Source organism: Eublepharis macularius, chromosome 9, assembly GCF_028583425.1.
Source record: "Eublepharis macularius isolate TG4126 chromosome 9, MPM_Emac_v1.0, whole genome shotgun sequence".
In the NCBI taxonomy this organism is placed as follows: Eukaryota; Metazoa; Chordata; class Lepidosauria; order Squamata; family Eublepharidae; genus Eublepharis; species Eublepharis macularius.
This window is the reverse complement of record NC_072798.1, coordinates 76,420,678-76,441,753: the sequence shown is the minus strand read 5'-3', so window position 1 is coordinate 76,441,753 and position 21,076 is coordinate 76,420,678. Positions and strand designations below refer to the sequence as shown.

Below are 21,076 nucleotides of genomic sequence, written 5' to 3'. Positions count from 1 at the left end.
TGCTAAAATAATCTGAAGGTTAGAATCTCAAATTATGATGTTTCTGAGGTAAGACTTGGAGGGTCTGGGATGGTTTCAATAAGCCATTTCATTTTTCACATCAGTGTGGCGTTTGATTTACTTTGCACCAAAGACTTCATGTTAAAACAATGAAAGGATTTTAAATTTTTAAAATGTGCTTGCCATGGATGTCACCATACCTTAAGTATGCCACCACTGATTTATCAGATTGTGTCAGATGTCTACGTTTTGAGGGATGATGACCCAAAACAACAAGATTCCGACAAGTTCAAAGAATGCTTTCTTGAGGCCATAATTTTAGAACCAGATTGCCTAGTCAAAGCCAAAGGAAATCTACACAACCTTTGAGAATGGACATAACTATGTATCATGGGTGGTGGTGGTAGAGCGGAGTGGGTGGGTTAAAGGAAAAATTCAGGTAAAGTGTAATGCCTAATTAGTTTATATTACTCCTTCCACTGTATTTGTTTGCCACATCTAAAGGCTGTGATGATGAAAAAAGACATTATTTCCTTTTGGTGAGCTGCACTATCTTATATAGCAGGATATTTTCCCTGCCTCTCAACACTAGCAGTTCTGTCTATACAGAGGAAAAACATTGCTTTTCTTTGTACCCGTAGATCATGTTTTGTTTTGCTGGCGTCTGTTGTATGCAGGTTAAAGAACACTTGTCTGCTGCTTGGAATGCTATAGTGTAAACCTTTTTTTGATTTAAAGCTCTAAAAGTCAAATCCATCTACACTCAAACTGACTTAGGACCATTGGAATGATAATTAGTTTTGCAGACAAAATACACCAAAGTTTTCTCATACGTTACTACACTCTGACATTTATAAGACAGTAATGAAGAACTACTATTAAATGCTTTTAGAGATCTTCAGGGCTCCTTGCTTAGTGACCGGCAAAATGGTTCACTTCTGTCAACACCTGTTTTATAGGAAAATTCCAAACAAATTCTTAAACATTTTTGGCAGCCTTTTAATCAACTTCTCTTCCTTGCCTAGGATTCTGTTCAATTACTGTTCTCTCTGCAGTTGTATAGGAATATTTTCTGACCCAACTTAAAAAAAAAATTCTGCCCCAAATAATTAATTTAACAGAATTGCTTTTGTCGACTGTAGCATGTTCACATGTGAAACTGAAATCTTATACATCATCATCGAAACTGAAAAAAATGACCCAACAAATTCTGAGGGCTGGATGTCCCAAGCAGACAGGCTGTCCAAGGAATGGTCTTGCTGCTCACAGTGTCTAGCTGACAGGACGTTATGAGGAAAACTGGGTTACATTTGTTTGAAAATAAGAGGCATGTATGAATAATCACATTTAGCCCTTTCTGTTTACATAAAAGGTAGAATTTTGAACATTCTAAAAATCTCATTTGAGAGCAGCATATTTATCTTCTGGCTGAACAAAAACATATCAAAATATTTCTTGGCTAAAAAGTCATATTCTATAGGTTATTCTTCACTTCAAATCTTTTCCATTATTTAAAAAATGAAGCAAATCCACTGTTTTCTGTCTTAATCTTCCTCCTCAAATATCTAATCACAGAGGCTTCTTCTTCTTCTTCTTCTTCTTCTTCTTCTTCTTCTTCTTCTTCTTTAAAAATAAAAGCATGAAGGACATCAACTTAAATCTGGTTCTGGACACAAAATAAGGGTTCACCTTATATACCAGAGACTTCTTCAAACTTGTCACAGGAATGTTGTAAAGATACACATGACTAGACCCAGGTAGCACTTCTTATGAATATTTGATTCCAGTGCAGTATCCTTGCATTAGTTCGATTAACAAGAACTTCAGGGTTTCAAGCCAGAGCCTACAACATTCTTACAAAGATTAGACTAAGAGCAAAGCCTTGAGAACTACTGCCATTAGTCCTGTCATTCCCTATAAAGTTAATGGATTGGAAAAAAATCTACTCATTCTTTGTCTGGGTCTAAAAGTTGGAAGTTTAATTGCAATGAAAAAAGGCTTTAAAAAAATTAAAATGGACTAAAGAGTTTGAATACAGATAGGTGTTAAGGGGGCTAATGCAGGGAACCAGGAACAAGAAATGCTGCTGCAAAATGTGGAACTGGTTGTGTATTTAATATTTAATTTTTGTATTTAATTGGTACATTTTTAAAAAAATGTTCTCAAATATTAGTTCTATTGGAATATAGCAGATCTCGGGGGTGGGAAAATTGTTTGCAAAAGTGTGCGTGTGATTTTCACTATCTCCCCCCGCCCCATAGCAGACCTCTGATTCCCTTCTCTAAGCTATTCTTGGGGATCCACCCCCCCCCCCAGAAAAAGCATTTCAGGGGCCCTTCAAGCTGTAGTGGGAGGGGTGGGGAGTTGCACTTCCAAGGATGGAAATCCTTCCATCAGAAGAGATTGGTAGATGAAATCCAAGCCAAGGTCTCAAGGCTCTACTGCAGCCCACCAGATGTTGGAAAAGAATCTTCTCTTTTTTCAGCCTAAAACACGCTTCAAATATAGGAACTTTATCAAGTTCCTGATACACTAGGATGCATATGAAGAAAGGATGTAAGTTTGACAGGTCTATGATAGAGACTTTTTAATATATCACAATATTTATCAAACACAGGAACAACAATAAATGCAGAACATTACCAATATTGTTAAATCAAAATGTTTTTAGTTCCTGTGGGTTACAAAACTAGAGATCTGCAAAATAACCGTAGAAGCTGCGAGCAAAGCATTAACATCGCTAAACCTTGGAACAATGGAAATGTTTATAAAAATTAGTTTTGCTTGGAGAGGAAAAGACGTGAGCTAAGGTTGGCTAAAAACTCTTAGTATCAATTATGCTTAGAACAATATATGCAGTATGTAGGTTATTTTCACATGAAATAATTTCCAGCAGCTTATATAGATCCCATATGCAAACAGTAACCTCTTTAATCTACAAAAAGAAATGGTAGAGATCAAACTCATTCTACAACTAAAAAAAATTCACCAAACTGACAAATAATAAGCAACTCAAATTCTGATCCTAGATCGTAATAACAATAAAACTGAAACAAATAATAAGATATGTATGTGAATATAACTTAGTCTAAAGATACAAAGATGCAAGCATTCTGCTGTCTTATGAAAGTATGTATTCCATATAGTTATCTCAGAAAGCCATTATGATGTTGTGCATTTATGCCTTGTTGTTAAGCTGCTGTTGCTATATACCCCGTTGTATACCATTTGTAAACAGGCTTTTCTGATGTTTCTACCAACATCCTGGCAACAAAGCAGGGCAATTTCAAATGAGCTAATTAACTTAATTGTTGATGAAGCATGAAGCAGTTCATTCACCCTGTTAGCTGCACCATGACAACATAAGAGCCTCAGTTTGTGAAGTTACTCATCTATACAAACCTATCTATAACTTTCCATTAGGATTCCTTGTATGTTAAAGCCCTGTACGGCTACTCTCTCAAAGACCACTCCATATGAGCTCAGCCTTCTTGCTCTTCAATACGGAATGAAAATACTAAGCAATATGAACAAACTTTACAAAAGTATTTATCTCTTATAACTGAATCTTTAGCTCTTGTACTAATTTAAAGAGACATACCCCACCCAATTTGATGGATCTCCAGCTTCGTATGTTCACCCAGTTATAATTAATTTTGCAAATGCAGTATATCTCTTGGCCATATTCTGGATATGTGTGATGGCGCATATATAGGATTTTTCACCTTTTCTTTCTGAATAACAACTGTGACATCTTGCAGCATGACACGGCATCTTTGAAGCAAGGAGAAAGTTTGAAGAACGATGACAGTGTTATAAGGGAATGTATATTTTGGAGAAAACACAAAGAAACTAAGTATATGTGAATGTTTCACATGAACAGAGGCCTAGAGGCTATAGCTAGCCCACATACACAGCCCATGGTCCTGATTCAGGGGCTCTTGACTTCCATGGAAGCTCTAATATGCACATAGAAGTTGCATGCACAAGGCCTTTCCCTTTGAATCCTCTGACATGAACACCCTTGCACATTAATTGCACTGCATACAAAGCAAAGTAACTAAAAAGCCTGATTGTCCCTGAGCTTCATGAGTGCATTAGAGCTTCCAAAATAATCTGGATCAGGACATGCTGTTCTGGAGTTGTAATGCGAACATTTTGTATGCTACTCTGAAATTAGTTTCTCTTGAGTGTGAATGCAAATTATGAGTACCAAAAGAATGAATGCAAATTATGAGTACCAAAGAACAGGCCTAAAAGGCACCATTTCCCCCCCAAACACATCCATACAGTACATACGGGATACGGCCCATGTGCTTTACTGAGAAACATGTCAAACATTGTTGCACGGCTCTCTTGTATCAAATGACTTGCTTCATATTGTCTGAGGATGTATTTCAGCAAAGAGGTAATAAGCGGATTAAACACTGTGCCTCTCTGCAAGACCTGTAGAAGTGTTTTATGTGAGAGAAAGGATAATAACTCGACCCTCTACACATGGCCTCGATTATCAGGTTGTTTAGAACATAAAACAACAATGCCTGACACACTTTACAGCCAAACTTGACTTGCGATCTGCATTTCCTTTGCTCAGTAATAAAAATCAACCTACTTTAAAAACTGTCCAAAATCTTCACAAATGCTTTCACATCCAGGCCATTTGCAAACTCCATGGCCGTAGAGAGTATGAGAGGCTCCAGTCTCTTCATGGGATGAGCTGTGGTAAAAGAATAAGGCATCAGATTCCTCTAAAAAAAAAACCCGTAATAGTTGGAGGCTGCTACTGCCTGTCAGGTTATGATCAGTGACAAACAGGTCAAAACAGGTCAGTTCAGCTCAGAGCAGTCAGAAAAATCTAATCGTTCTACTGAATAGTTCAACTGCCAGGGCTAGATGATGTTCTAATTAGAGAAGAAATAGAGCCAAAGATTACTGTGAATAAAGGATGAAAAAAATGACTGTATTAAACAGTATGCTAATTTTACCACATGACCTCAGTGTAAGATTTTTCCTCTAAATAAAACACACACACACACACACACACACACACACCGGATCAATTCTGCAAAAAAAAAAAAAGGTGGCTACAACTTACAACTGTTTCTTTATATTATTTCAAATTTTTATTAATAAAATCACTGTGAACTAGGTATGTGTGATTCAGTATACCTGTCCTGAAAAATATAAATGAAAAATCCTTATTGGTGTTTCTTGGGTACATTCAGGAATCTCAAATCATTTCAGGATTCTCAGGTATGTCAAAAGATGCATTCTCATATAATCCAGAAATATCTGGGTTATTTGGGAGTAGCAGGGTGGCTCTTTTAAAGATCTCTAGCACCCTGTTTTTTTTCCACCGTCCCCCCTCCTTTACAGGTTTTTTGGGCAACCAGAGGAAGGGGAAATGAGGCAGCTCTCTGGTAGTTGCAAATGGGATCTCATGTCAGAGTGAGTTGTAACCGTGTGGCCAATCATAGTGATTCTCTCATGGGTAGCCTTTTTGAAATGCTTTCTGACCGTGGACAGAGAGCATAAAAGCAATAAAATTATTAATAAAATCACTGTGAACTAGGTTTGTGATGTTTTTCCTCTGGTTACTCTTAAAGCAGTTATTTTTATCTTTCAACAAACATAAAGAAGAAATTAGTTTTTCCTAAGTCTGTAAGAATTCTAGCCAAACTGTAATTTTCTGGAATTTTAATGGTTTTTTCCTACTTCCTTTTGCATCTTCTATCTTTTTATCATCCAAGTTTTCAATTTTAAGCTTTATCTTGTCATGTAAATATGTAATTATGTTTTAACTCTTTCAATGTGGCATTTTGTTACATTGTGTATATGCTGGTATGTTAAGGCCTATGGCTACAACAACAACAACAATAAACAGCATAAAAGCAGGCTTTGCTGCAGCAGAACTCCATTATAGTCTGAGATGTCTGAAGTGTGCCTCTGCTGCTACTCTGGACTGGTGTCTGCCTACCTGGATTACTTCTCTTCAGGAAGTAGTTTGTCTTTTAATGTTTTTTAAAAGCTTTTGATTTTTTTTTTAAATTCAAGTATTCAAGTTTTCACGTTGTCATTGCCTGCCTCTGCAACCCTCATCTTCTTTGGAGGTCTCCCATCCAATTACTAAGTCTGACCCTTCTTAGGTTCTGAGGTTTGACAATATCAGGCTTGCTTGGGCTATTCAGGTTTTAGTCTCAGTGTTTTCCAGAAAGGAATTTGCTTGATTTTTTTGAAAGAAAAAAACCCACTTCCCTGGTAGTGTTATTAAAATGAATAGCATTACTAAATAAAGCTTTTAAAGAGAGTTCATATTTCTACCTACAGGTTACAACCCCCAACCAGGTTGCCAGCTTTTAGAATAAGAAGTCAGAAAGAGCCTGTTAAAAAACTCTTTTGAAACAAGGCTAATATTGTCAGTCAGATGGTGCTTCTTTGGGGGGAGAGTGAGGCTGGTGCCACATGACTGTCAGCAAGCCAAGACTGGGGTCATTCTAGGCCTACTTCTCGTGCCCCCCCACCCAGGTCTCCTGTAGGGAAGGGATGCTAAGTATCGCTGATGATGATGTTTGGTGGGGTGGCACTAATCTGTCAAACAAAGTTGGGGGGGGCTACAGAAGACAGAAAAGAGGTCATTTGCCTCAGTGGTGAGATGTTTGCTCTAGATGGTCAGCCCTTTTCCATAATTGAGAATGTTGGGTTCTGTAGGTTGCTCCAAGGTGTCTGTCCTTGGTACAACATCCCTGCTCACACCACAATGAGCAGGACCATGATCCCCTCCCTTTATTAGCCTAACAGTATCAGTGTATTTCGTGGCAGCCAGGTACTGGATTCAGCTAGTGGAGGGACACCACAGAACATGACCAAGCAGTATCCAGCCACAAGCACAGGGTATTCCCTTGTTTCAGTTTGCTTCTGTTGGGCTAAGTTGCAACAGTGTCCCTTGCTTCAGATTGGTTTGGATGGAGTGGATGTGATTCTCTGATATGATGTTGGTTGCCTTGCTTCACTTCAGTTCTGGGGGGGGATGCCATTCCCTTGCTTCAATTTGCTTCTGTCGGGCTTTCTCTGGGATGAGCTCAGCTTACATTTGGGAGCATGCTTTGGCCATAGCAACCCTGTGTGTTTCTGCAGTGGGAGTCAGCTTTGATTTTTCCCCCATAGGACACAATGGAGAGGCTGGGAACACTTTTGGAGGCTCATAGAATTGGCCCCCAGGGTCCAATATTCATGAAACTTAGGGAGTCTTTAGAAGACAGTCAGGAGAAGGTTCCCTGCAAATTTGAGGGAGTGTGATTGAAAAATTACCCCTCCCTCTTCTGGAAAAAAAAAAGAGAGAGGCAGGAACTGCTGTTTCTTTGCTGTATCTTTGCAGGGAAACAGTAAAGGAACAGCCAAGTCTTGTTTACCAAATTTTACCAAATTACTTTGGTGGGTTGAGTTCAAAATACCAAATATGATTCAGTATTGCCTATTTTGATCCAGAAAAGTTAAGTTTTACCAAATGAACAAACATTTGTTTTTTCCCCCCGAATTCTGACCTGAACTGCATATACCCCTACTTGCTGTCAGTCACAGCATGTGTACTTCTTGCTGACTGTGCACTGGTGGAAACCTAATGAAGTCCTAGATAGGGGTGGGACAACCAATGCTTGGCAGGGTGAAAAGGGTGGTGGTGGGGTTTTGCTGGGCTGGCTACTGCTTTGCTCCATGCTGAGGTCCTTGATGAGGTGGCCAATCTCTCTCCCACCACTGAAAGGCAATTAGTGGAGGGGGTAGGCAGGGAAATCACCATAGGCTATATGATGACCAACGATGGCACAAAGATCCAGGTAGCAGCAGTTCTCATGGGCATCAAGTGCATTTACTGCGCAGTCCACCACCTTTACCTCATGGTGATGGATTTCCTGGGTTTGGGTCCTGCAAAAGATCCCGGACTGGATGTTGTGACTTGAGTTCCAGTGTCTCATCCTGAAATGCTAGGCTCTCATGAGTTGCTTCTCATGCAACATGATGGTTACCCCATCAGCTGCACCAGAAGCAGATCCTTGCAATTTATTCATCAGTCTCCAGATACTCGAATTTGAAAAATACTAATTTTTTCCAGTCCACACCTATACTGTGAACCAGTCTTAACAAAGGTTTCATTCCAGGGCACCATTTTCACAAGGTACTTAATGTTGTGCATCCAAGCAAATGCATAATTAATTCCATTGGAGGCAAAAATAAAATTTGTTACTCAGTTAATTATCAGTGATACATTTTTCTTTTACCACAGTGCTGTTCAGAGGCTCTAAATTACAGAAGTAGATATCTTCATCAACTAGCTAAACTTGATGAAATTACAAAATTAAAAGCATGTCTAGAAATTATTTAAAAATAATGAAAGTAATATGATAAATATACTATAATACACCAGCAGTGTAAATAGTTAAAAGGAATATTTCACAGAATCTGTTTGTTTGCAGAATTATTTTTGTAAGCTATCATATCTGGATATGATTCTATGAGTTCAACCCAAGGTAATCTTTCTCTAAGTGGAAAGTACTTCTGTTCATGAATGAAGATGGTCCATTTCCCCTTTGCACTGTATCCCACACTAGTCTAGAAGGTCCTCTGACTCAAAGAAGTAGCCTTTTCGGTGATTGGAGGGGATTGCGGAAATGATTTGTTCTGTAACTGCAAATCCATTTTTTACTTTGGATCCAATACCATGTAAACAAATGTACTGAACATAGCCTTCAGATATTCTTTCCCTTCTTCAACAATTCTGAAAATGTCATAAACAGGCAAAGCTTGGATAATGACATAAGAGCTCTATCAAAAGTGATGTTACAATTATTCAAATAATGTGACATTACTCTAATTAAACATATGCAGAGATCCTAGGTTTAAACTTCTATTGCTACATGCCTTTAATTAATTTCTAAAGTATATAATTAATACAAATTATACAGGAACTATGTGAATGTAACTAATAGAATTATGGATGTAATATACCAATTTTAATTAAACCTTTTTGCAAAATCTTCGAAAACTGATATAGGTACTATAGGCCTTATCTTCAGTAGTCCCCCAACATATCCCTCTTTTTTATCATAAATAATATGACCCTCCTCAATCCAGCTACAATTAGTTGCCGTGACTCAACTTGGTTGAAAGTAATAGAATGAATTAGTTATGATTAATATATTTTATTGATTTAAATGGATCTTAATCACAACTAATTTCAACTGGATTAGGGCTAACACCACATGCAATCCACAGGATAGATTATCACCGAAAGCAACCAAATTCACTGGTGGCATCATGATCAAGTGGCTTCCATGAAATGGTCACACAAGTCCCTTTAAAATTAAAGAAGGAAGCACGGCAATAATATTTGGTTGCATCCTACCACTGCACTCAGCTAAGTGCAGAGCTTTCCTTTAGAGGCAGAGCCTACTGGAAAAAGTCTCCTTCCATCAAAGGCTTCACACTTAATGGTAGCATACAACCTAATGTAGCCAATGCATAGTAACAAATCCCACAACTCAAGCTGAGAAAAAGTATCTGAAGAAGTGAGCTGTGGCTCACAAAAGCTCATACCTTACCACAAATTTCGTTAGTCATATAGGTACTACTGGAATCTTCTTCTTTTCTACTGCTACAGACAGACTAACATGGCTACCCATCTTGATCAAGATGAGAAGATTACAATGATTTCATTCCACTTCCTTCAATAAAACACACCCCTATTTACTGAATCGAAGGATTAGGAGTGTGCGCTTTGGGTTTCCGATTCGGAAAAAATGTCCGAATTGGACTTGATCTGTAAAAATTCGGGTTTCCCGAATCACAGCCAGCACGCTTGCAAGCAGCAGGAAAGGGGCCCTTTAAACTATCAGCTGTCAGGCGGTGGGGGAGGGGTAGTTTACAGAGCATTCCGAAGTGATTCAAATACCCGAATCTGAAGTGGCTTCAGTATTTCTGAATGTTTTTCCTCCTTCAGGAAACCCGAATATTTTTGGAGTGCATACCCCTACTAAGGATTAGATTCAAAATAACTAATTGTATTTAACAACTAATTGTGTTTAACAATGGTTTTCTTTACTGCTTAAGTCATAACTAGTATGCCTATGAAGTACTTTTATGACAGATGGAAAAGCAAATGATAAATCTTATTACCTGTCTCGTCTTGCATTTAGAACTGATGACTGTCCATTCATCATGGAATGATGAGTTATTGGTGGCGATGCTTTGGAAGTGGTGGAGGAGGTAGTAGAAGAGGAATTGTTAGTAGTGAGGTCTAGCCCTCCATGCTTAATGCCATTGTCTTCCATACTGTGAACTCCAGTAACTTCTTTCCATAACTGCTGAATCTCAGCAGGACTTAAGCCAGCTATAAAATGAAAGAGAACTCCACTAATATAGCAAAAGTAAGAGGTTCATATAATGAGTTCAGTGTTATTAATGGATTAATGCCAACAATAAAAGTGGTACTGTTTCTTCCAGCACTATCAACATGCACTAAAACATAATTTCATTTTACTTCTATTGGCAGGGAGTAAATTTGTCTTATTTTTTCTGCTGTGTTACAGTCAATTAAAGGCCACCAGCTTACCTAATATGTTTTTACTTAAAATATTTATTTGAGGGTCAAAGCTACACACAACAACTGGCAGCTACTGTTTGGGGAAAAAAACAAGTACTGAAAGAAGCTTTCAAATGAGTTTTTCATTATCTCTTGAGTCCATTTTTTTAATTGCAACAATGGCTAAATGCATCCAACGTTCACAAAGTTGTTTAGAAGCATCTCTTTTAAACAAAAATGTAATGAGAAATGTATCCAGGTGCAACAAAGACACAAGTGTTAGCCTACATTTTTCAAATACAAAATACAACTCAGGGAAGGAAACAAGCTGAAGGACACTGGATTGCACAAGTCTTAAAATCGAGGACAGAATTTCACCTAATATATGGTAATTAGCCCAGGCTAATATTTAACCACATAGTAGGTACTCCTGTTTAATTTCCAAATTGCAGTAAGTGAATTACTTCCAGAACCCAACAGTTTTCAGACAAGGGAAAGTCAAAAGGACACTTCTCTGAATGCACCACATTATTGAATAGCACCAACTATTTTGAGATGTTTTTGTATGGACAAGCACTTTGCCATTCCTTTGCAGATTCTCAAGTAGGGAAGAAGTAGAGGGATATGGTTGGTTACATCTCTAGTTACAAGAACAGCATCTTAAGTTGAGGGTGTCAGGGAATCAAGCATTACACTGACCAAAATCATGCCATTATGCCCGAGAGAGCCCAAATCTCTGATAAAACATTTTTTATCCATAAAAGCTCCATTTAATGGCTTAAAAATCTGCTTTGAATCTCAGCAAGGAATTATGTAAGCAAATATATAAATAAAATAAAAATATTGCACGCCTATCAATTTTTGATAGAATATCAAGGGCAAAAAATCATATTATTAGTTATTAAAGTGAGGAAATTTATATACACATTCTTGAAGATTTTCTTACTTATAATTAATTTCATATCAATATTGTTAAATAAGGTTACAGATGGAAAAATGATTTTTAAAAATTGTTTCAGTAACTGTAATTAATAATGCTTTTCCTATCAACCAGCATTGTCAATGTTTCCGGCTATTTCCCAATGTGTTCCATGTTGTATAGCAAGCTCAACAGAGCTTCTTACATAAGAACAGCACAAACTCAGTATTATTGCACTGTAGTATATGCCAATGGCTATATTTTTCATGTGAAACTTAGTATTAACAGAGGTGCCCTTGAAAAGCAACATAAAAAATGATGAGTTGGATTATAAAACAAAATTTTTTTTAGCACACAAATGGTTGTCATAGCAAGTCATAGGAAACAATGCTATGGATATGAAAAGGTAAGCAAATGTACAGTTGTAAGAAATATAAGTTGTATAATTGCTATAGTATTTGCTCAAGGCAGTACACAAACAATTAATTGCATGAATTGAGAAAACAGGGTTGCACTTACCTGTAACTGTTGTTCATTGAGGTCTTCTATGCAGGCACACATGGGACTGCGTACGCATAGGCCTGCCAACCAGAGATCGTTTTGCAGCTTTTAAACCTCTGGGGGGGGGCCCTCTCTCTCCCCAGATCGCATGCACAGCCGTTTCCCGCCAAAACAGCCCAGACTCTGGGAGAGGTGGTACCCCCAACCCTCAGTTTCTTCTAAACCGCCGGACTCTCCAGGTAAGCAGTGAAGAGCACACAGCAGAGCAGGAGGGAGGGTACGTGCGCCTGCGCAGAAAACCTCAATGAACAACAGTTGCAGGTAAGTGCAACCCTGTTTCCATTGTCGGTCTTCTGTGCAGTCCCACATGGGAGATTAGCAAGCCACTTACCCAAGGAAGAGGGTTAGGCTCTTCTCTTGAACAGCAACTGTGAGACTGCTGGACTTATTGCTGCCTCTTTCCTGTTGAAAACATCCAGAGCATAATGTCAGGTGAAGTTCATGTTGCTGCTCTGCATATATCCTGTAGAGGTACCCATTTAAGAAGCTGAAGATGCCTGCAACCTGGTGGAATGAGCACGAACTTCCAGAGGACAAGGTAGGTTAGCCTGTTTATAGCATACTTTGATAGCCTGGACTATCCACCTAGCAATTGTCTGTGAGTTATTGGGACCAGAGTGGCAAACAAATAACTTGACATTTGATCTAAAGGGCACTGGTCCAGATAAAAGAAAATTGTCCTTTGTAAATCTAATGTGTGAAATGTCCTCTCAACCTCAGATACTGGGGACAGAACGTATACTGGGAGTATAATCTCCTGTGAGGTATGAAACTTGGAAATCACCTTTGGGATAAATTCTAGATTAGATCTAAGGACCACCTTTTCTGTGTGGATCTTAAGGAAAGGTTGGTCCATATGTAGTGCTGTCAGTTCGCTTACCCTCCTGGCAGAAGTAATTGCTACTAGAAGTGCCACCTTCATAGATAAGGCCCTTAGTTGACAAGTAGCCAAAGGCTCAAAGGGCCTCATAATCAGCTTTGCTAAAACCAGGTGTAATGACCATTGAGGAACAATCTGGGGTATGGGTGGAAACATGTATAATCCTATAGGGGAATGAAACGCTGAGATAGCAGCTAGATACACTTTCAGAGATGAGATGGAGAGACCATCCTGTTTAAGCTTCAGTAAATATTCTAATCTCTGGGCTAGCCCAATCAATTAACTTGTCCCATTTGTGGACATAAGACTTTCTGGTGTTAGGTTTGCTTGCATTTAAGATAACCTCAGCTACCCATTCTGGGAGCCTTCTACTGTAGAAACAACTAGGCTGTCAGTTTGAGTCTGGGTACGTTGTGATATTGGACTCTCCTGTAGGTGAGTAGCTCTGGAACCATGGGCAGTTGTTGAAATTTGCCTCTGTCCAGCTATAATAGCCGGTGGAACCATGGTTAGCAAGGCCAGAATGGAGTCACTACAATGGTGTTCGTTCCCTCGACTTGTATCTTGCTGACCATTCAGGAGATTAGAGGGATGGGAGGAAAAGCTTGAAATGTGTCCCCTAGGGTTGTTGGATCTAATCCCCCTCTAAAGCAGAAGAAAGGGGCTTTCTGATTCTCTCTTGTCGCAAACAGGTCTATGTCTGGGATCCCCACTGTCAGAACAGCAATAGTATGCATGATTCTTTCAGTGACCACTCATGAGTGGAGGAACCTATTCTACTCAGTCTGTCTGCAATGAGGTTGGTCACTCCCAGAATATGAACGGCCTGAAGTGATGCATTCTGTCTGTTGGCCCAATCCCAAATATCAGATCAGATATCTTTATTACGGCCATAGACCACACAATAATAGCATACCACCTACAGTCAGGGTAAGTCATATTATTTACAAATCTATTCACTAAAATTTCAGGATACGGATACTTAAATATTTAAAACCTTAAAACCTGAGTGCCTAAGACCAAATTATTAAATATTTAAATCCTTAACATTATAAAATATTTAAATATTTCCCCCTGTAAAATACTTCCTAATCCGTATGGCTTGCACAGCAAAATTTGCCACCTTTAATGTAATTTCATGGTCCTTATCGGCTAAAAGCTTATCTAGATAGAATCTATCATTTCTACCTGGGAACTGATTACAAATTGGAGTTATGAAGATTGCCCTAATATTTTGATAAAGCTCACACTTGAAGAGTATGTGTCCCCTAGTTTCTATCTTTCCAGCCCCACATATACATACTCTTTTCTCGAGTGGTTGTTTTGCATATCTGCCCTCCATGACCGCTGATGATAACGTGTCCATTCTAAGGAGGGTAACTGCTCTTCTATAATCTGCTTTATCCAAGTTTTGTAAGTAAGGCATCATTATCACTTGGTTTAGGCTATCTATTCCCGGAAAATACCCTTTGACTTGACTCAAGTCGTTCTGCCTTTCAATATCCAGGATTCTTTGTTTCACAAAGGGTTTGACCAAGTCATGTTCCATATTCATCAAAAACTGTTTGGAAAGACCATAATAACCCAATTTGCGCTCCGTTTTTTTGATCCAATGTGGTACTCTAGAATCCCATGCTATTAAACCGGTTAAACCAGAGGGATTAGTTATTAGCTTAAACCAATAGACAATGGTAGCCCAATCCCAAATAAGTATGGACTCCATGCACAGAGTTTGGAAAGTTGTGCCTCCCTTCTTGTTTATGTAGAACACTGCAGTGCAATTGTCTGTATTTTAATGTTTTTGCCCTTCACCATATCTGCAAAGGAGATGGGAATACCATATCACTCTCAATTTCAAAATATTGATATACAACCTCTCTTCACTTTCCAGTCATGTGCCATGAGTAGAAAAGCATCCACAATGAGCCCCGCAACCAAGTGTTGAGGCGTCTCTGGTGATTGTGGCCCCAATCTTAGGTGAACCCAAGTCAACTCCTCCTAAAAAGTGAGAATTCATCAACTATCTTAGTAATGATCTGACTATTGTCCTAGGTATACTGTATTTCCTATCCTGAGAGTGTACCCATGGAAAGTGAACTGACAGAAAACAGTTGTAGTCTCCTCATTGGTAATCTCGCTAAAGGTATTTCAGCTATAGTAGCTGCCACGAGACCAGGAGTGCTTGAATTTTCAGTCCTGATTAGTATCTACAGGTTGTAAAGGATCTCACTACAGACTTTATGTTCCATATCCTCTCTGATGGCAGAAAGGCCTTGTTCAGAGAAGCATCGAGGACTGCTCCTATAAATTGCACCCTCCTAAAAGGGTTTAAATTCGACTTTTTGAAATTTATTACAAGTCCCAAGTTTTGGCATGTTTCATTATTAGTTTTATCTGTTCCTGTAGGAGATCGCTGGAGTGGGCGCTATCAGCCAATCAGCCAAGTAAGGGTATACCACTCCTCTGACTACCACTTCCATGCATTTTTAAATAGTTTTTAAAAATTTATTTCATATAATAAGCTCAAACATAAACACATAAAAATGAACTAAATCACATAATTGTTTAATTAATATCTCTACAATCATCCACAACTTCAGTCATGAATAATCATCTATGAAGCTAAACATTACGTCTAAATCCTATTAAAACGATCATGAATAAACTATCATTTAAATAATATTCTTATAAAGCACATATCTATATAAACTTGCTTATATTCTTAACTTTTCACTTCAATTTATTTTTCCATCTATCTTTACATTTAATAATAATTGTTTTTAATTATTTTTATTTTTCAGCTACATAATCAAAAATACTTTCCATTTTCTTGGAATTGGCTTATTATATATACAAGATATTAATTTTGCCATTGACACATATTCATTTAGTTTATTCTTACATTCCATCAAATATGGACATCATTCTGCCTTCCATTTTGCTGCATATACTACTTTTGCCACAGTCACCATATATCTGAATAGTTCACTATGTAATTTTATAATATTACCTGGTAAAATATTTAATAACATATTTGGGGGGTTCACCACAAACTTAAACATTAATATCTTTTGCATTTCTTCATGTATTTCTATCCAATACTTCCTTGCTTTCTGGCAAGTCCACCACATGTGATAGAATGTTGCATTCGTGTTTTGGCATTTCCAGCACTTTCCATTACAGTCCTTCTTAGCTTTTGCAACGTCCTTGGGAGTAATATACCATCTGAAAAACATTTTATATCAATTCTCTCTTAAGATATGACATTCTGCAAATCTGATTTCTTTGGTCCATAAATTTTCCCACTGGCTCATATATATATTTTCTCCAATGTTTTCCATCCATTTTATCATATAATTTTTACTTGCTCTGATTCTGTACCATATTGCGAAAAAAATATTTTATATACTTTTCCTAATAGGTGTTTTGAATCTCCAGTGATTAATTGTTCAAAAAACATTTTCTCTCTTAACCAGCCTCCTTCTTTTTTGAACTGTTCTTTGAATTTAGTCACTATTTGATAATACAACAACCGTGGAATGTTTTTTTTCCTTCAGCATGAATTTCATGTCATGTTTTTACTTTCCCTCATTTGTCATATATTCATGATTTTTATAATCAATTTTATTTCTTATAGTAATGTTACAAATAGACATCAATTGGAGATGCTAATGGCAAAATTGGCAGACTTATTATATTTCTGCATTGAAACCATATTCGTAGTAGTCCATCCCTCAAAATATGAGTGCCATTTTGTCTTTGAATGGTGGTTAATGATTTTTTTACTCCATAAATAATTATGAATTCCTTCTTTAGTATCGATTATTTCTAATTTAATGCTTCTTCTATTTGGGTTTATAATCCAATCTGATATCTAAACTACTGCAACTACTTGGTGATATAGTTTAATATTTGGAACTGCTACATTGCCTCGATTTTAATTTTTTTAATATTTCAAATCTTATTTCTGGCTTCTTCCCATACAAAATTATTTATCCACACTTAAAGAAAATGTTTATAAAATGATGTATCAGTGGTATATGTCTCCTGACAAATTATCACAAATGAGTAACAGTACGTCAAACAAATGTTGGACATGTGAGCAACATGAAGGAACATTTTATCAGCTTTGGTAGATGTGCCCTAAAGCTAAAAAAATTTGGTCACAAATTCATATGATAATACAAAAAGATCAATATAAAATTTAAACCAGAAGCCTTTTTGTTGGGATTAATGGATAAACAGTTGGAAAATCAACATGGTATTTTACTTCTATATATGACCACAGCAGCTAGGCTTTTATAGGTACAAAAGTACAGTATTGCCTTCAATTGAGGACTGGATTATGAAAATGACAGGAGTTAGTGGATATGGCTAAACTTACATCTCTGATCAGAGAGAAAACATTGTGTATTTTTATGATTAAGTGGAAACCCCTTATTGACTTTCTGCATGAGACAAGGAAAAATGAACTGATGATTTGTGGATTAGATTTTTAAGAAGATACCAAAACTAAAAGTGTAATGTTTATCAAATATGATAGGTGTTGTACAGAAAAATGGAAAATGAAACGTGTATTTTTGTTCTTTGTTATTCCAGTCTTTGTTTTTCTTTCTTTTTTTGTATTCTTTTTTCTTTACTTTTTCTTTTTTTTTTGTCTTTTTTACTGGGCTTTTAATCTTACTAAAAAAAATAAAAATTTCTCAAAAAATATTTATCCTTTTCTGGGGAGTTCTGGTGAAGAGGGCAAGGAAGGCGGACACCCAGCAAGTGAGCTGAGGGACAGCACTGCTAATTTGCCATGTGGGAGTTTTTCCACTCGACTATCTGCTTGGATCAAAAGGCAGATTGTTAGCCCATCTGCATTCCCAAGATTGCTTTTGGGGGGAGGGGGGCTTTTTTGCTGAGACAGAAGTTTTGGCATTGATCCCTTCCATAGCATTTGGAATCGGGGAAAGTTATCTTCACTCATAGCTGTGCTGGAGCCGATAATGGACACTAAGCTTTCCGCTCCTCATTTCTTGATGTTAGAAGAAACTTTAATTTAAAACGGAGATTTTCTCCAAGACAATGAGATAACATCCTTTGGGGAGAGAGCCTTTTTTAAAGGAGATCTAAAGGACATTTGAATAATTTTTTCTTATTCCAGCCTCTTGGAAGATTTATAGACCTGGGAAGTAAAAAATCTAAATACTGAAGGTTTTTCCAAGATTTATTAATGTAGATTTGGACATTTTTAGGGAGAAAGTACTTTTGCGATCAAAAGCATTGCTTAGTAAAGGAACAGTAAAGCTGGGAAAGTGAAACTGGGAAAACATCTTGTTATTTTAGCTATCAAAGATAAGAGACACATGGACTGTGTTATTGTTCTCTTTTGATTGCTATGGTAACAGGATTTGGAAGAGATACTGTTGCTATACTAAGAGAATTTTAGACATCTACTGCCACCCTCTGGTGCCTTCTGGCAACTACAGAAATACCTACAAAGTATGATAACTACAAAAAAACTCACTGTGGATCTCTAGATTTTCCAGAAATTGAACAATTTCAGAAATATTTTCAACAAATGGCTGATAAGATGGATGAGCTGGGGAAGAATTTGGGGGCCAAAATGGACTCCCTTGAGAAACAAATAGACAAAAGGATTGTTGCTTTGAGAGATCAAATGACAGAGCAAGTTCAAAAATTGGACCAAAATAATAATATGTTTATTGCTTTTCTGGCCGAAGCCATAAGCCATACAAACACCAGACCAAAATATGGAACAACTTTCTGTAGAAGTGATTCAAAATAAGGAGAAAGTTGTGATAATAGAAAACGCAGTAGATTCTCATGATATTCTGATTGAAAAACAATTGGATACCTTGGCACTGTTAGAAATGCAAGAATTTGAATTTGCTTTGAGGTTTAGATCCATCTCAGAAGAAGATGGTGAGGACATTGTAGACAAACAACTGTGGCTCTGGTGGAGTTTTTGAATTGGGATCAGGCTGCAATGCAATTGGAAATTGATCGAATATACAGAATTAACTCTAAATTTGCTAAAACACAGAAGCTCCCAAGGGATGTGCTGGTCTACTTTGTAAGAAGAAGAGTGAAGAAGCAAATTCTACAACAGCATTATATCACAAAATTAACAACTGGCGGTGCCCAGATTACAATTTTGAAAGAAATTCCCATCCAATTTCTGCATAAACACAAGGATTATAGCTTCCTGGTGGAAAAGCTAAAACAGGAAAATATTGCTTTTCGGTGGGATACTCCAGAAGGTGTTATTTTTACATTTCAAGGGCAAAGATTTAGACTGAACTCGGTATATAAAGACAGAGACTTCCTTGAAAAATATAAAAATTTGGATGATATTTCGACAAAAAGTTTAACTAATGCATCAACAAGGCATCAATTGGAGCACAGCAAAGAGGAGGAAGAAATGGGGGCCCATATTTAACTCTGCTTTTTACTTTCCCATATATACTCCTCGGCTCCCCCCCCCATTTTATTAATTTTTAAAAATATCATGGCACTATGGATTACAAAAGTTTAACATGGAATATTAATGGGGCAAATTCAGCCCCAAAAGGAAGAAAATTTTTCATTATTTAAAGAAACTAAAATATGATATGATTTGTTTGCAAGAAACCCATGTTAGGAGAAAAGATATAAAATTTCTGACTTACAAAGTTTTGGGTGAAAAATTTATAGCAGCAGATACTAAAAAGAAGGATGGAATTGCTGTGTACATTAAGCCACATTTAAAGCCTAAACTGATAATGAGTGATGAGAATGGAAGATATGTGGTAGTAGAAATCGATGTACAGGGGGACAAAAATGTGGGTGATGGGTCTCTATGCTCCAAATGAAAATAAAACTGGATTTTATAAAAAAATTGGAGATTAACAGATTTAGCATATGAAAACTGTTGTTTGATGGGGGACTGGAATGGAGTGATTGATCTGAAGATAGATGCTCTGAGAAACATATTAAGATGAACCAGGGTAAATTGCCTAAAGCTTTCTTTGATTTAATGGACAATTTGGGTCTGATTGATTTGAGGAGACAGAAAAATGGTAATGCAAGAGAGTATACTTTTTTAAAGAAAGACATAGATCTTTCTCAAGAATAGATATGATGTTGACATCGAAGGACATTGCCATTACGATGGTTAAAATAGAGGCCCTACCCAAGACATTTTCAGATCATAATCTGGTATCCATGACTTATAGGGGGGAAAGGGGTACCTTTAGGTGGAGATTAAGTGAAGCTGTGTTACAAAATGAAGGGACTATCAAAGACTGTAAAAATAAACTAAAAGAATTTTTTGAATTAAACAAAGGTACAGACATGAGAATGGTCTGGGATGCAAGTAAAGTATTTATTAGAGGTTATCTAATCCAACATAACGCTCATTTGAGAACAAAGAACAAAGAGAAAAAGGAACGTATTTTGGAGGAGATAAAAAGCAAAGAGGAAGAACTAAAGACAGCTCCTGGAAATACAAATATACTGTAACATATCAAGATCTTACAACAAGTATCGATGTTAATGGAAATTAAATAGAAATGGAAATTAAATTGAATTATGCTAAACAAAGATTTGAATATGCAAATAATCCAGGAAAATGGTTGTCTTATAAATTGAGAAAGGAGAGAGAAAAGAGAATGATCTTGAAAATACAAGAGGCGGATAAGGTATTAACAGATACTGCAGATATACAAAAGGCATTCTATCAGTATTATACAAATCTGTATAAGAGTTGTGATGTTTCAGTGGAAAAATAGATGAATGTATTAATAAACAGAAGTTACCTAAGATTACGGAACAACAAAGACAAATGATGAATGGACCTATAACAGTAAGAGAAGTGGGAGAAGCTATAAAAAAGAGTAAGTTGAGAAAAGCTCCTAGACCAGATGGCCTCCTAATTGGCTATTATAAGTGTTTTGAGGATGCACTACTTCAGCCTTTACAAAAGACGATGAACTCTATTACAGAAGGAGGTAAAATGCAGGACTCGTGGAAGGAAGCTAACAACACTTACACCAAAAGACGGAAAAGATCACACACTGACAAGAAACTACAGGCCAATATCATTATTAAATAATGACTATTAGCTGTTTGCATTGATCTTGGCAGGAAGACTTAA

At 37.1% G+C, this 21,076-nt stretch overlaps 1 protein-coding gene across 1 annotated transcript in view; it reads right to left on the bottom strand.

Moving 5' to 3' along the window:
- Positions 1-21,076, bottom strand: part of FOXP2 (forkhead box P2) — a 316,762-nt gene that overhangs the window by 68,552 nt on the left and 227,134 nt on the right. The window contains exons 6-7 of the mRNA XM_054987876.1: positions 10,168-10,381; positions 4,613-4,717 (exon numbers count right to left, since the gene is read on the bottom strand). Of these exons, the coding sequence (XP_054843851.1) occupies positions 4,613-4,717; positions 10,168-10,381 (319 nt within the window). The remainder of the gene's footprint in view (positions 1-4,612; positions 4,718-10,167; positions 10,382-21,076) is intronic.